Source organism: Hyaloscypha bicolor, assembly GCF_002865645.1.
Source record: "Hyaloscypha bicolor E unplaced genomic scaffold K444scaffold_10, whole genome shotgun sequence".
Lineage (NCBI taxonomy): Eukaryota > Fungi > Ascomycota > Leotiomycetes > Helotiales > Hyaloscyphaceae > Hyaloscypha > Hyaloscypha bicolor.
In genome coordinates, this window is record NW_020194512.1 from 1604537 (window position 1) to 1618972 (window position 14436).

The window sequence follows — 14436 nt, forward strand, 5'->3', positions numbered from 1 at the left end:
TCTAATCGAGTTGGTCCTCAGCGGCAGATCAGCCCCCAAGTGTCTCAAAGATCCCCAAATTTTCCGCATTAAGGTCCGAAGCTTCAATCGAATAGTCTCGGAAGCTATTAAGTGCCGGTAGAATCATGCGCTGCCACGAGAAGGGTGGTTGGGTCCGTCCACTGAATGGTTGTTTTGCCCATGTTTTGACCCTTCGGTTTGAACGCTTGTTCGTCTCAACTTGCATCCCTACCCTGACCGCCCTATATTATCGTCTCCTATACCCCGGTCACGGCCACGGCCTTCGGGAAGACCGATCTTTACATCTGCTACTGCAGATCAACGACATGGCATCTAATCTGGGACATCATACAGGCATAGTCTACGCGAGGCAAAAGATTCAATAGACCTCTGTGCCAAGAAGATATATTGCGCAGCCAGTTCAGTTGCGTGACTAGGATATTCTTTCTATGGTGCTACATGATTTACTTCCCGACGTCGGCTACTAACAAATCATTGAATGATCTAGAGATATCAGCATATGGCCATGACTCCAATCGACAGCAAGATTAGCTCACCTTGTCCCTCAATGTGCCCATCCATTGTTGGAAACTCATTCCTTGATCTGCCCTGTCTTCCACCAACAACGTCTGCGCCCACAACTTCAAGCTTGGGTCTCCATCTTCCCGAATGACATATAAGTGCGGTACGATGATGCTGCCAACGCTTCGAGACCTGTAGTCTTTGCTCTTCTGGACAACTGCCCGAATTCGCTCATTGAAATCATTGTCCAATTCCGGCAACGTGCTCTTTCCAACCTTGAGCTTAGTCCGGTCCGCGATATCGAAGACATCTGCCAGCAATTGGGGTACTGCTTCACGGCCAACCCAGAGGAACTGTGTTTGGCCGTCATCAATAAGGTAAAGACCATACGGCACAAGTCGCTCCGAGGAAAGATTGTGAGGCGGTGGAAGGACAATTAGGCCCGTCTCTGGATCTGGGACGCCAGCATTATCAGGCATATCATGTAATGAGTATAGTCTTGGGTAGATATACTGCATCAGCAGTGGAAGAGGTAAAGTTGATAATTGGCAAAGTGCAGCCGACCGAAGATCCGATGGGATCTGAGCAGATTTCCGGAGACCAACGTTCTTAATGAGACCGAGGAATAGAACAGGCAGCCCGCGAAGATTCGCAGGGAACTGTAGACCACCGCCCCCCATGTTGCCACCAGCAAGCTCTTTCTTGAATGTTTGGAGTAGTTCGATGAGCTTTGATTGGAGGGCGTCACGGGCCGCCTCGAGCCCGCTGCTCAAGGATCGCTCAACAGCCTTGTGGCTGAAGAACGTCGTGATGGCGCACTGGTCGGCTGATGCATAAACATCGGCGAGGTTGGTTGTCGTCGGTAAAGCGAGAGTCATAACTCGAATTCGTCGTTCTCCATTGCTTGTTGTGTGCAAGACGGCAGTTTGCATGCAAACAAAGTTCTTCGTCAAGCTTTCGTCAATAGCAACTTCAACAACGTAACTCTGGTCTCTTGGGAAAGCGGGGAAAGCACAGAGATCCGAGCTGCGGTTGAAGAAATTGCCGTAGAAGGTGCTCATTCTCAAACCAGTAGTAGCACGAACACGGAGGACTGCCTCGAGACCAATTTCAGCAGAGAGGTAATCACTGAATTCGGTAGCGAATTTGATGGCATCCTCGCTTCGCCCAGCATTCCACCCAGGGTAGAAATAAGTTTGTCCACCAGTGTATCTCGGAAGATTGCTGAGAGACGCCACGTCCTGGTATTGGGAAGAGAAAAGGAACATATCGATCGAGACTTGATTCTTCGAACACTCCACAGCAAAACTCTTGTAGAAACTGTTACCAGTTTGAAGAAGACTGTTTTCCTTGCCGGTTCCGAGTAGTTTCTTATCCTCGCGCATTTCCAGCTTTCCGTATCCAACATTTGGTAATGAAGCAGTGACAACGGTAATCTTTCCTCCGAGTGGAGAAATGAGCTTATGTCCAGCGCGTAAAGCAGAACCCATACATGAGCCATTGTTTGTGTTGTTCTGGAACATGGTGGGAAGTTGTTGCAAGAATTTCTCGACACTCAATCTGCTTTCTGACAAGGGGACCAAAAGCTCCTGTGGAATGGGTAAGAATGGCTCGTCAAGATCGCTAACAACAAGCATCTGGGTCTCTCCGTTTTCCTCGGAATCTTTCGGGACGGCGAAATAGTGCAGGCTTGAATCTACCGCCATGAATCCGACACGGGTCCTTCGATCGGCGTTTGGTATTCTGTTAAGGCTGTCCAAAATTGTTCTAGCGCTAGTAGCAAGAAGACCACATGATACGGAGGCATAGCTGACATCGAACAAGAAAAGGTACACCAAAGGCTGGGGAGGGCGGACCATGTACTCTTGCGGCGCAACGAATTCCACAACGGCATGATTAAGTTCAGGTCTTTGCCATCGGTCAACGCTTTTCTGCGCAGCTGCATCCCAATCGAAGGCCTGCGGAACATCATTCGTCAAATTGCACATATTGCATCTCCACCTGTGCCCGTGGTCAAGGAAGGTGACATAGGGATTGATATAGGACCGACACCTTCGGCAACGGGAAATGACCTGATCTTGAACGATGGGAACTGGGTCGTCGACATCATGGAGTGAAGTGTATGGTTGGATGACAAGGGCGAAAGGAAGTTTCGATTTCTTGAGGAGAGAGTGTGTGGTAGGAACCGCATTAAGAGTAGAACGGACGTATTTGGGGGGGCAATTTGCATCTGGAGAAGGGGTGACGCTTGACTTGAGAAGGGCATTAGCAGGCAACCTTTTTATTATAAAGATGGTAACTTACATTGGGAGGCAAAATAATGGGAGGAGGAGGTAGGTCTAATTCTGCCACGTTGAAAGGCTGATTGAGCAAGTCCGTTGGGTATAATTGATTCAAAATGGCGGGGCGAGCAGCAGCCTGTCCTGCTTGAGGCTGCCCGGGTTGAGCTCCTGGGAGAGGTGGCTGCCCCCCAACGCTCATCTGGCCCATTCCCTGAGTGATTCCACCAACACCTCCTGCTGCAGGAGCTCCAGGTCCTGGATACCCAGGTTCTGGAGCTTGATACCCCACACCGCCTCCATAGGGTGCTGCCGCAGGGTAACCTGACCCAGGCGTTCCTGGGGTAGCTCCTCCTACTTGGCCTCCGTATTGCGGCGCTCCATATCCTGGCTGCGCTTCTGGTTGAGCAGCATATCCGCCAAACGCTGGAGCTGGTGGTTGAAATGTTCCCCCAGCTTGAGGTTGACCACCCAAAGCAGAGTTGGCGCCTGCTCCGAAGTCATAAGCTTGCGCCGCATATCCTCTCTTCTTTTTCTTCCCGCCCTCATGTTCCTGTCCGGCGGGAGGAGGTGGAGATGTGGTTGCTGCGAAACCTTGTTGCACAGGGCTCTGTTGGGCATATTGATCTGCGGGAGGATAGCCCTGACCGTATCCATCCTGTGGCGCTGCCATTGTTTGGTGAGTTTGCAGACTGATACGAACTTCTTCTCAGCCTTTCAAAGAATCACAAAGCTATGCTGTGATCGTCCGAACCTGTGAAATTGTGGTGTGGGCGAACTCGAGGAAAGGTACGGCCCCAACGCTTCGAAAGGTGGTCTACTTCAAGGAACACGTTGCGATATGCTCTCGACTTGCAATTGTCAAAATCTGGCCTCAGCTACCACGGAGGAATACGAGTGCGATGGTGTCGGCATTCATGACATTGAAGGACGATGTTGCTTTGTGGTTTGTACAAGCTGGCCTTCAATGTCCTCATAAAATTGTCGGCACGCATGAAATCTGGCTGATCACTGATCGCTTCAGTCACGTGTTGGCTCGACTTCACATGGAACACATGCAAGCTTAAGGAGCTGAAAGCCACATTCCTCCTAGCTACACACGACTAATTTTAAAGAACGAGATCTCCTCTGGGTAACATTCAAAATCGATCATTCTCCTTGCGAAGCAAGTCTTTGCGCAACAGTTGTCGCACAATCTTTCTCGCAATCATGGCATGGGGACGCTCATCAACCCCTCCCCCACCTCGCTCAGCCTTGAGGTCAGTATTGCGCGCCCCTTTCAAGAGTCGGACTGACACAGTGCATAGCAAGCTCCTCCCTCTCGTTATACTCTTCATTGTTCTCGGCGCATTTGCCTTCGTTGGATACCACCTCTATCTCACGTTCCAAAAGATATCCGATACGACCTCAGAGAAGATGCAATCTAAGAATGTAGTGTTCACCAAGGACGGCCTGAAGGTGGGAGTGAAGGAGATGAAGACCGAGACCTACGTCGACACAACGCAGGGCTTCTTAGTCAAGGCGTGGAATCTAGCCGAATGGCCAAGCTACAAGTCGAGGCTTTGGAATCAAGAGGCAGCTATCAACAGCGGAAAAGAAACACCAAAAGCCGAGTCCAGAAATCCGTGAGTACTCTTTTCAATTGAAAGATCCAGAGCCATTGTTGTCCTTCGGCGTGGCGATCTAATTGGAAAGCTGCAACTCAATTACAAATCAATACAAACCTGGGGACGTAAGCTAACCTCTGAGGCAGATTCTCAAGACACTCCTCCTCCACATCCACAAAATAACCTCTCCAAACCCACGATACCCCTGGTACCCCTGACGAATACTTTTCCTACACTCTGCGGTTTAGGGCCACAATCGGTCTACTAGGTGGCATGCATATAGTTCTCTCTGGGTCCAAAACTTCGGCGCAATTCTCATAAAGGAGGGCGTTGATAAGGGTTTTATTTTTCCCCCTGCATATCGATATTGGTTTCTCAGGGAAAAAAGAATTTCATACTCAACGGCCAAGCAGGAGTGTTTGATTTACAATGAATGAAGAGATGTTCTTGGGCCTACACACAATTTTGATTTGTGTAGCACCTCGTCAAAGACGGATCGTTGAGCGTTGCCTGCGTGATATCTGGCAGTAGCTGATCAAAACCCATTCTCTGCTTTTGTTTTCTTCCTTTCGCATCCGAAGTTCAGCAGCAAGGCCTTGGGAGTCTAGCTCAACTTTCAACACTTCCCTCCTATGTGCGATTCGAGGGCCAGCAAGGATTCGATTGTTGGACATGGGCCTGGACATTGAGTCGACCTGCAACAAGGGACGGACGAAATTCACCTACAGGTCCTCTTTGAAGTTTTCTTTCATCTGATGTCTCTCTTTTTACCTATTCCTCACTTTCTTCTTGGCCACTTAACTTTTATCCTATGCCCCTTTTTATCTCATCCCATTCCTCTTCCCGCTCACTCCCCCTTTCCTCACTATTCACTGCCTCCTATAGCACACCCCAAATCAGTAGCCTTACCACACACAACCCCACAAATCACCAAGTCTCAATCTCCCAACCCCCTCACAAAGCATTCATCAAATCATCAATTGTGTCTAGAAGTTTCCCACTCTAGAAAATATGGTATCCAACTTTGCTTTTCTATCCAAGCCCAATGCCAGCCCATCCCTAAATCCTAACGCCCTAAATCCAATCCCAGTTCCTCAACCACGCCTGCACAAAGCTCCTCCAACCCCAACAAATCACAAATATACAAGAACCATCAAAAATACACTCAAACATACAACTCATATGAACAACCCCAGCTCAAACTCAAACCGCCAAATAAGCCGTCACCAATCTCTCCACGGAATCCCCACCCGAATTACTCGCCTTCTTCAATAGGCTGTTCCGCTCTTTCTCCCACGCCTCCCTCTGCATCGCCTCTCTCTGCTGCAGCGGGTTAAGCGTATACGGACCTGTCAGCCCAATACCCAACCCCCCATTACTCGGCGAGCTCGGCATCCAACTGTTGCCTCGAGGGTCAACGCTGATTGGAGAGCTGCTGTTGGAGTTAGAGTTGGAGTTGGAGAGTGGTGAGTGGGGTGTGGGAGGCGAGGAGAAGGTCCCGTGAGAGGTGGAACGCGCTGCTGCTGCGGTGATCATTTGTGCGGACGGGGGCGTGTGGAGCATGCAGTCGCGGCGGATGACCATGGAGGGGAGCCGGAGTTGGAACTATTTCCTCAGTTAGCCTTCATCCCCTCCATCTCATCTCAAAGACGGGAGATATAGAAGGGGGAAAGGGAAGGGGAACATACCCAGCTCAAAACCTTCGCATGCTTCATGCCCAGATTCTCCGAAATCCAATGCAGCCTCCCTTTTGCCCAATTCCTTTGAGAGTCAGACGAGTAATCCGAGTTATTGACTGCGAATAGTGGCCAGAGACAGAAGAACCCTCCCAGCGCTTTCGGACAGCTGAATGCCTCGCTTGTGGAAGGACTGCTCATATCACCCGGCGTCGCCAACGTCCCATTCGAGCCAACACGCCAGCCAAGATGGTACGGAATACCCGCAATGATATCCGTCACAAGATCCACACAAAGCCGTACCGATTGTGCGTATTCCGGCGTCGTGCGGTAATCAACGGGACTGCAAATCCACGCCGCGCAGCGGACAATGGAGCCTGAGATGAAGAGCCGCGCTACTCTCGAGTGGTTCCATGTATTTGCAAGCCAGACGTCCTCGTACATGTCCACCTTCCCTGGACACACCTCCGCCTTAGAGATCTCGCCGCCAGGAATCTGGTCTACCCACGCCACGGTCCGGGGCTTCCATTCGTCTGGGAGGGAGGCCTCCCAGTCTTGGTACTCTTGCTCCATTGCTTGCGCGCGCTTCATCAGGTTTACGACGTTTTGAAAATTCTCAGGCGAACGAGAATAGGTTGCTAGTGCTACGTTGATTTCGTGCCGGAGCTCGGCGACGTGCAGATTTAGTTTTATGGTGAAGACTCCGATGTCATCGTTTGCGAGGTCGGATATCCACCATTCGCTTCCCAAAGCTGGTGGTTTGCCAGAGGACATACATTGGATCACCTGCCTCCAGTAAGTAGAGTCATGATGGCATACGAGAAATTGCTTACCATTGCGTTTCTAACGCAAACAAAGAGAGAATAACCGATTTTGGTGCGCAACTGTTTTTTCCCTCGCAACTTAACAAGTTGCACCGCACCTTCAACGTGTGAGAACCACGCCGAGGCATTGCCCCGCTCCGAAGCCATGTTCTACAATATATTAGTACCAAACCGGTTGTACGAGCACGCCACTTACCTCGAAGAAACTCAACATTATGATAGACGCAAGAGTTGAATCCTTCAATTGCTGAGCTGGATTTTGAAGAGCGAGGTTGACAGCCCTTAATGCTTTCGTGTATTGAAGACAAGAATCCCCAAACCACCGTGTCCCTCTACCAACCGGTCTTCCTGCCAACGAAGCCAACGCGACCGCTGAAAAGGCAAGCGCTATTGGCGAATCTGCATTCTCACTCTTCAACATCGGCATAAGGAAATCGAAATAACCTCTCGCGGCATGGCGCGGTGTAATGACATAATTCGACATAAAGTAACATGGAGCCTGTTGATCCACCGGTATAGTGAGGGCGGGCAGGGGCCCAAATCCCATAAACGTATCTGAGTCCGAACTTGGTGTGTTGAGAGCTTGCGATCCATCCTCGATGATGAGCTCTGGCGCAGTAGAGAAGGATGTATGGGCGCCTGTAAAAGTAACCGTTGGATGGACTTTCTTTCCAGTGTTGGCCTTCCGGGCTCTCCTCTCGGTGGCTTGAGTCTCATTCCGGAAGACAAGATCAAAGTCGTCTTTGTATCCTGGACAAGGGCGTCTCGATTTTTGGCATTGTAAACATGTTGGTTTGGTCTCGTCGCACTGCGGAGGCAGCAGTTAGTAAAGCTGTTATAGAATAGTCCTGCGATGAAGAGTGAGCATACCTTGATCCTCCGAGTCCTGCACATCTGGCAGCCTCGACTGGGTTTCCCGCAGTAAACCATCTTGACCTATAGTATCCCGACTATACCAGGGCTTTCCTGGCGATCCTCGGATGGCGTTGGAGATCTTTCGAACCAGCGAGACAACCAACTCAGGGTCGCAGTTGATGATTGAGAGTTTCTGGTCTGAACAAAAACCACACAATGAAGAAATATATTGGACGTTCTGGGCTGAGGTGGACCTTGCTTCTTGCTTGACAGATGGCTGTGCAAAGACTTGAAACCCTGGCAGGTGCTGATGGAGTACGGTCGAACGGTCGACAAAGTATTGCGGGAAGAGTGATGTGCCGCCGCCTGCTCCAGATTGATCGACTGATAGGACGGGAGGGATCGAAAATCCTCCGTCCACGATGGTTCGCTTTGATCGGTTGAAAGAAACACCGGACGTACCAGAATGTTGCTAGACGTCAGTGTTAAACCGGGAGAAAATCGATCTTGGGACGATTCGTTTACAAGACCAAGAGGCTCTTCGAAAACGGAGGGGGAGGCTGTGCAGTATCAGACCAGGTGCGGATCTCGTTTGGCCTGTGGCATGGCTGCATAGGTGGAATTGATGTGCCTGGCTAGGGTGTTCCTAGGACAGAGGGGTTGTCATTGAGAAGCTGCCTGCTTCTCATCTGAAGCTCTCCTGCCAATTGGAGGGGCTGGGACTAAGTGGCCGCAAGTGGCGGCCAACAGACACTTTGATTCGACGATTGACGCCTTAAAGAGCTGTTAGTGTGCGCCACGAAGGGGGGGCACATTAGGACCAGGGGCTCACGAAAGAAAGGAGAAGGGAAGATGCGGGTTGATACAGAACTCGAGGCTTTTGAGGGGCCTCGCAAGTCGCAAAGACGATGTGCAGAAAGCGAACTAGCTCTTCCCAGTAACCAGGTCGAGGCGGGGGTCATGATTCGCCCTGTCCCCCTGCAACGCACGAGCTCCACCGTCCACCAAGTCTGCAGCAAGAAGCCCCGCGACCCATTGGCATACTGTAGATGGAGAAGAGATCCTGGCAAATTGATCGGGGAGACAAACCTCAAGGACGGAGACACGCCAGTGATACCGCAAGTGAGTTAGTGGACTTACGTCCGTAGTTGGTGAAAATTGATATCAACCCCCCGGATTTTAACCTTCAATTGTCAAGTCCCCTGACTCACCACGTTGAGATCGAGGCGCCGGAGCAGACCCCGAGCATTTAGCTCGAAACAGAGCGGGCCTATGTCACTGACATTTGACGCCGTCGAGGGCAACTGCTTCCCGAACACGAATATGCCAGGACGCATAACACATAAGGTTAATGACATCAAGGCGGCCTTCTCGGGGTCCCGACACAACGTATTTCAAACCTTGCAGCGCCATGTGCAATAATGTCCATCTGTACAGTATCAACTCAGTTACTCAGCGCAGCCGTTCAAGGGTCGTGGCAGCCAGGAAGGATTTGGCGAATCCCAGAGGGCCAGATGCAATGCAAGATGCCGATTCCATCGTTCGTCTCCAGAGATCGAGGAGCGCCGCACAGAACTTCTCTCGCGGAATAAATCCGATGCCCGGACATGAAGAACTTCGTCCAGTACGAACGTTCAGCCGTGGATATCAAGGCCTGAATCTGACGTCCCCCTCCCCTTCCCTTTCTTCACCAGCACAGCGGCAGCAGCCTTGCTGTCCAGTTGTTCACGCCATCTCTGCACGCACACGAAAAGCAAATAAAACACACCTGAGGGCCGGGCCCAAGCGTTGAAGCCGCACGCGAAGGCGTTGTCGGCGGGCGGCCGGTGCACCGTTTCACGCTTCCCACCAACGATCGCCAAGCGGGCCGGATCCAGTAATCCTCTCGAGCATCCCTGTTCCTCAATTGCTTCACCACGCAGATCCCGTGAATCCTTTCCTTTTGGCGCCTGCTTGGCCACAACTTCCTGCGATCTGATGGACATTTCCACTGATTGCTTTGCTCTGCTGCTCGATAAGGCAAAGCGACAGGGGTATAAACAGATTTGATTGACCGTTGCCGGGACACCTGGAGCCATAAGCGTACTCCGTTTACATATATCATCTACATCCAGTAAAAAGTGAAAAGCGCTTTCCCAGCATGCGCCTCGTCCCGCTGTCAAATGCGAAATGTCTCGTTGAAATATCACGAATTTTCCCCTCTTGCCAGCAACCCGCCAGAAAGACCGAATCGCCATGGCCGCCAGAATATGCACAATCCCGTCCCATCATAATAACGCACGCTTAGTGGGGAAACGGGGTATCTCAATGCTCCTCGAACATACCTGCCACGCCTTCTAGACCTGGGCTTACCTTCCTCTCTTCGGCAGTTGCAGTCTGTTCTTTGAGGAACTCTTGCTGCATCTTGCTCCGCTCTTTGCGAACTGCAGATGCAGTCTTGGTAATTCGGCCTTGCTCGCTAATGCTTACTCCCTTGATATCACGCAGGAGGTCAAGGACCAAAGCTCGTTGCTGTCGCTGCTGCATGCCTTGTCGCATGATATAGTCGATGCACTTGTCTACCGAAGGTTCATCGATCCCTGGAAGCCTTAGGAGGATTTGTCTGGGTGTTGTAGTAAGTGGAGAATAAAAGGTGAGTATAGACGCAATGAGTTGGGCCAACTCCTTTTGAAGGTCGACAAAGTAAGGCTCATTGAGTGAGGAAATGCACGCCTTGAGGACGTCGGTACTGATGAATTCACGAATCGAGGCCGATAGTGGCGAGTCATCTGCGAATTCGGGAATCAGAGAACGGAATACTCGCAGGACGACCCCACAGCATCGACCATCACGCATACGAATGGCATGAGTCAGAAACATAAGAAGAGGCTCAAGGATGGTTGACGATGTAAGGCAGAATTTACGCATCGAGGGGTAGGCGGATGCAGGACTACCCTCGGCGATGTAGGTAGAGGCATCCTTTGCACTGCTGGGAGCAGCTTTGGGGTCTGCAAATGTCAGCTTGCATTTCAAGAAAGAAAAGAACGCTCTCACTTTGCCGTGCTGGGTCGAGGAAGCCGCCGATCATCATGACTGCGGTATGGGTCAGTTGACGCAAGATGCTCTCTTCTTTCATCTCATCTGTCAAATTCTCCCCTTCCGTTGCCGCGACCTGCTTTTGGGCAAGCTTTTCCCACTCCGAACTGCATTTTGCATCCATCTGAGCAAAGCAAGTTGCCAAGATCGGAGGCACGAAATGGCTTCGAAGCTCAACGGGACAATCATCAACCATAAGGCGAACAACATTCAGAAGGGCGATGAGTTGGTGGGAGGATAAGCAGTGAGCATCTGCAAACAGAGCATGTGCCAGAGGTCCTGGGAGTTCGCTGAAGCCATAGAAATCGACATCGAGCTTGCTCATGCACCAGAGGATCGAGTAACAAGACTCCCGGACCGTGCGGACAGAGCCTCGAATTGACGAAGCAAAGCCCTCCATAGTGGACTTTGTGCCAGTCACCCGGGCATAAAAGTCATCCTTACTGCCTACCGAGATACCGGCTTGCCAGAAACGGTCGGTCAAGATTCGGCTCACTACTGAGCGCATCTCGGGCGGAAGTCCAGCCCAATTTGCTGGATTATGAAACGCATGTGCGTGGCTAGAAATTTTATCAGCTCAATTTCATTACAGTCGATGTGGTTAGGCCGACCTCAAGAATTTCAGTAGGCTGGGAAGGATCACTGGTAAAGCTTCCCGCCACAGCGCACAAGACACCTTATGAGGAGCACTATCCTTCTCGACCTTTTCTGTTGAGCAGGCAAGGAACGATTTAGTAGTCCGAAGTGGGAGAGCCTGAAATCCAACGTCAGCCAAACATTCTTTGATGTTAATGTGGAATGGCAACAACCTTCAGTCGCTCCTCGAGATCCTTTTGCATGGCCTGGCCTTGAGCATCAAGCTGATACAATCCCCAATCATCGATTTCATGAACATGCCGAGTGACCAAGTAATCTCTAACTTGGCTCAATCCTAATAGCCCGCAGAATCCACTAAATGATGAGATCGCTTCGTCCATCTTAGGGTTCTGCCAAAGCTGCTGAACGGGATTGATGAAGCCATGAAGTTTTTGTAATCGAACTTCTGTATCTATCTTCGTAGCTCGATGACTGTAAAAACTTAGTTACCTGTTCATACTCGACGGCGCCTGACCAGACGCACGAGACTATGCTTACATGATCGTGAACAGGAACGTTTGATATGCCACTTGGCGCTTTGAATCTAACGATCCCGAAGAAATAATTTCGTTGACTTTAGCTTCGAGTTGATCATAGACGTCCTGAAATTTTGTCAATATAGCGCATTTTGCCTTTTCGGGACAAGGCTTACCAGTAGTTGGTCAGGCATCTTACTAGCCAAACGTTGCAATTCGTACATCCCATCGGTCTGTAGTTCTTTCACAGCCTCGTTGTACGCATTATACTCAGGTTGTTCAACAGGGCGGCTCATGAGGATATGTTCGAGAACCTTCAACATAAAGGTGACTTTCTTGTCCAGCGCTGTGGTCGAAAATGCAACAGCAAGTTGAAGGATTCTCTTGCGAATGATAGGATCCTAGGGATTGTCAATCTCTTGCTCAATCAGTAAGAAATCAGAATGGGGTCATACCTCAAACTGCATCTCTAATAGTCTCTCACACCATGCTTCAAGGTTGTTCTCCATAGCAATTCGTTCTTGCTCCTACATAATGTTAGCTTTTAGTTCGAAAATAGCTTCCAGGTGTTTTTACATCCTGTTGGGGCTTTGAGCCATGTGCCGATCTCCATTTCATATACCCCTTCAACGCCGCTTCCACAACCGTGAAATGAGCATCAACGCGCAAGACTGGCATGGAAGTTTTAGAGTAAGTCGCAACTTCAGAATGTTAGCGAGGTTCCACGGCTTCCGCCAAAGCACAAGACAAACCAGCGAATGGGGGTTGACCATCATATAAATGGTGCATTGATTGATCAACTTGGCTCAAAATGTGGTAGATGGCTTCTGACTGCTTTTGCCGAACTATGTACTCGATGACCTGGGTACTATATCGACGATAGTTACCCAAAAATGCGTGTCGCTCTGGCTGGGTGTCAATATCTTCAAGGAGGAAAATTAACGAAGGATCGTCGGAGTCTTCTGGCATGCTCTCATATCGTATGAGTCGTGAGCTGCACAATTCAAGTAAAGGGGCAATTAGTGGGGTAATAGTTGGAGATCCGCCAATAGTTTCAGAACGAAGTAATCGTGTCCATGTGACAAGGACGGGTATCGAAATGACAAAGCTTGGGCTCTGAGCAATAGCAAGGAAAAGATTCAATAAGTTAGGGAGATCGCAGTCCTCAGGTATTGCTGAGATTTTCTGCTCGATGTAATTTCCGACCGTTGATATCATCTGATCAAGGTTAGAGAGTGCAAAGTAAAAGGATTAAATCATCTAAACATCCTACCTCGGAGAATTTCTTTGCAAATAGGTACTTCTCATCATCGATATCGTGTGGATCAACCACAGACCATTCAAATAGTTTGCGGAGAAGTTCTACCATCTGACTGGTGTACATTGGACAGACAAGGGACAAGAACTCATCATCATCAAAGTGCATTCGACTGTATAGCGCGTGGAGGGCCTCAACAGAACCCTGCAAGTGTCAGCGGGAAACATAGTAATGGAATTTTACGGTGCTTACCAGTTGCACGGCTACACTAGAGGCAGCGAGACTTTTGCACATATGTTGGACACAAGATGCGCTTGAAATAGCCTGAGGGACTGCCCAGGGCATCACAGACTTATAGACTGCTAATGTCTTCGCTGCGCAGCTTTGGTACTGTGGGTTCGCCTGAAGACCATTGTCGAGGCATTGGTTGAGCAGTTCCCCCAATCTAACCAGCCAGCCTTCTTCACCATACCTTACAGCAGGTCCACCCTGCCGGTTTGGAAATCGTTCAGCCAGGACAATGGCTGGTGTGAAAATATCCACACAAGCTCTGCTCAGAGCACCTTCTCGCAAAACGGCCACTGTATCCTCGCCATTGAAAATCTCGTCTGAGAGCGTCTCCAGGACGAACAGCACGAACTCCTTGTGTACCACAGATCCAGGAAGATTCCAAAGTCGTACCAGAAGCTCATCCATATCAGTCCACTCCGCTGCCCAGCTTCTCTTTGCAATCTCGACCCACAATTGAGCCGCTTTATTTCGAAGGTATAAGGGATCATCTAGCGAGATGTGCTCAGCTAATTGCAGGACCCAACTTCTCAGCAATGCTGCCTGCTCTTCCGAGTACCCAGCCCATTTGTGTCTAATAGCATGCTCGAGCAGCGACAAGGCATAGTGGCGAACGACGGGTAGCTGGGATTTATCGGAGGCCAAAGTGAAGCCATGGTAGGGAGCTTCATCGTTGGTCTTGATTTCTTCAAGGTAAACGGAAGCTTGGCGGCGTGATTCGTTGGAGGAATATGGGCCGTGGACGATCTCAAGAGCTTCGTGGATTCGAGGTAATAGGGTTGTGCTACCTCCGTCGACTTGCCCGCTCGGTCGGTCGCCGGTGTGTACGCTTACAGCGCTGTGGCCGTTGGCGGACCCGTTCATCTTGTATTCACGGTCTACTGCGGACTGCAGATAAGATTTGCCCTGTCAAAGGAAGTGTCATACAAAGGGGAAGTCG

General features: G+C 50.2%; 5 protein-coding genes across 5 annotated transcripts; 2 read left to right on the forward strand and 3 right to left on the reverse strand.

The window, feature by feature from the left end:
* The first annotated feature begins 1 nt into the window (after position 1).
* Positions 2-488, forward strand: K444DRAFT_6571 (uncharacterized protein). Its single transcript, XM_024886129.1, has one exon. The coding sequence runs from the start codon at positions 126-128 to the stop codon at positions 384-386; it is 261 nt and encodes an 86-aa protein (XP_024744035.1). The 5' UTR covers positions 2-125; the 3' UTR covers positions 387-488.
* K444DRAFT_649198 (transport protein-like protein SEC24) lies at positions 419-3758 on the reverse strand. The gene is made up of 2 exons (XM_024885554.1): positions 2827-3758; positions 419-2774 (listed from the first exon to the last, which is right to left on the reverse strand). The coding sequence occupies exons 1-2, from the start codon at positions 3472-3474 to the stop codon at positions 549-551; spliced, it is 2874 nt and encodes a 957-aa protein (XP_024744036.1). The 5' UTR covers positions 3475-3758; the 3' UTR covers positions 419-548.
* A 113-nt stretch (positions 3759-3871) lies between these two features.
* K444DRAFT_550300 (uncharacterized protein) lies at positions 3872-4602 on the forward strand. The gene is made up of 2 exons (XM_024876503.1): positions 3872-4060; positions 4109-4602. The coding sequence occupies exons 1-2, from the start codon at positions 4011-4013 to the stop codon at positions 4428-4430; spliced, it is 372 nt and encodes a 123-aa protein (XP_024744037.1). The 5' UTR covers positions 3872-4010; the 3' UTR covers positions 4431-4602.
* Positions 4603-5764: 1162 nt separating this feature from the next.
* Positions 5765-8141, reverse strand: K444DRAFT_6614 (uncharacterized protein). The gene is made up of 4 exons (XM_024886579.1): positions 7779-8141; positions 7105-7716; positions 6918-7058; positions 5765-6870 (listed from the first exon to the last, which is right to left on the reverse strand). Exons 1-4 carry the CDS (start codon positions 7836-7838, stop codon positions 6052-6054), a joined length of 1632 nt encoding a protein of 543 aa, XP_024744038.1. The 5' UTR covers positions 7839-8141; the 3' UTR covers positions 5765-6051.
* Positions 8142-10067: 1926 nt separating this feature from the next.
* K444DRAFT_516004 (ARM repeat-containing protein) lies at positions 10068-14360 on the reverse strand (the record flags this gene model as incomplete). Its single annotated transcript, XM_024873641.1, has 11 exons — positions 10068-10741; positions 10797-11398; positions 11450-11592; positions 11648-11906; positions 11973-12076; positions 12127-12351; positions 12406-12477; positions 12527-12651; positions 12703-13168; positions 13224-13412; positions 13461-14360. 11 exons carry the CDS (start codon positions 14358-14360, stop codon positions 10068-10070), a joined length of 3759 nt encoding a protein of 1252 aa, XP_024744039.1.
* Between the last annotated feature and the right edge of the window lie 76 nt (positions 14361-14436).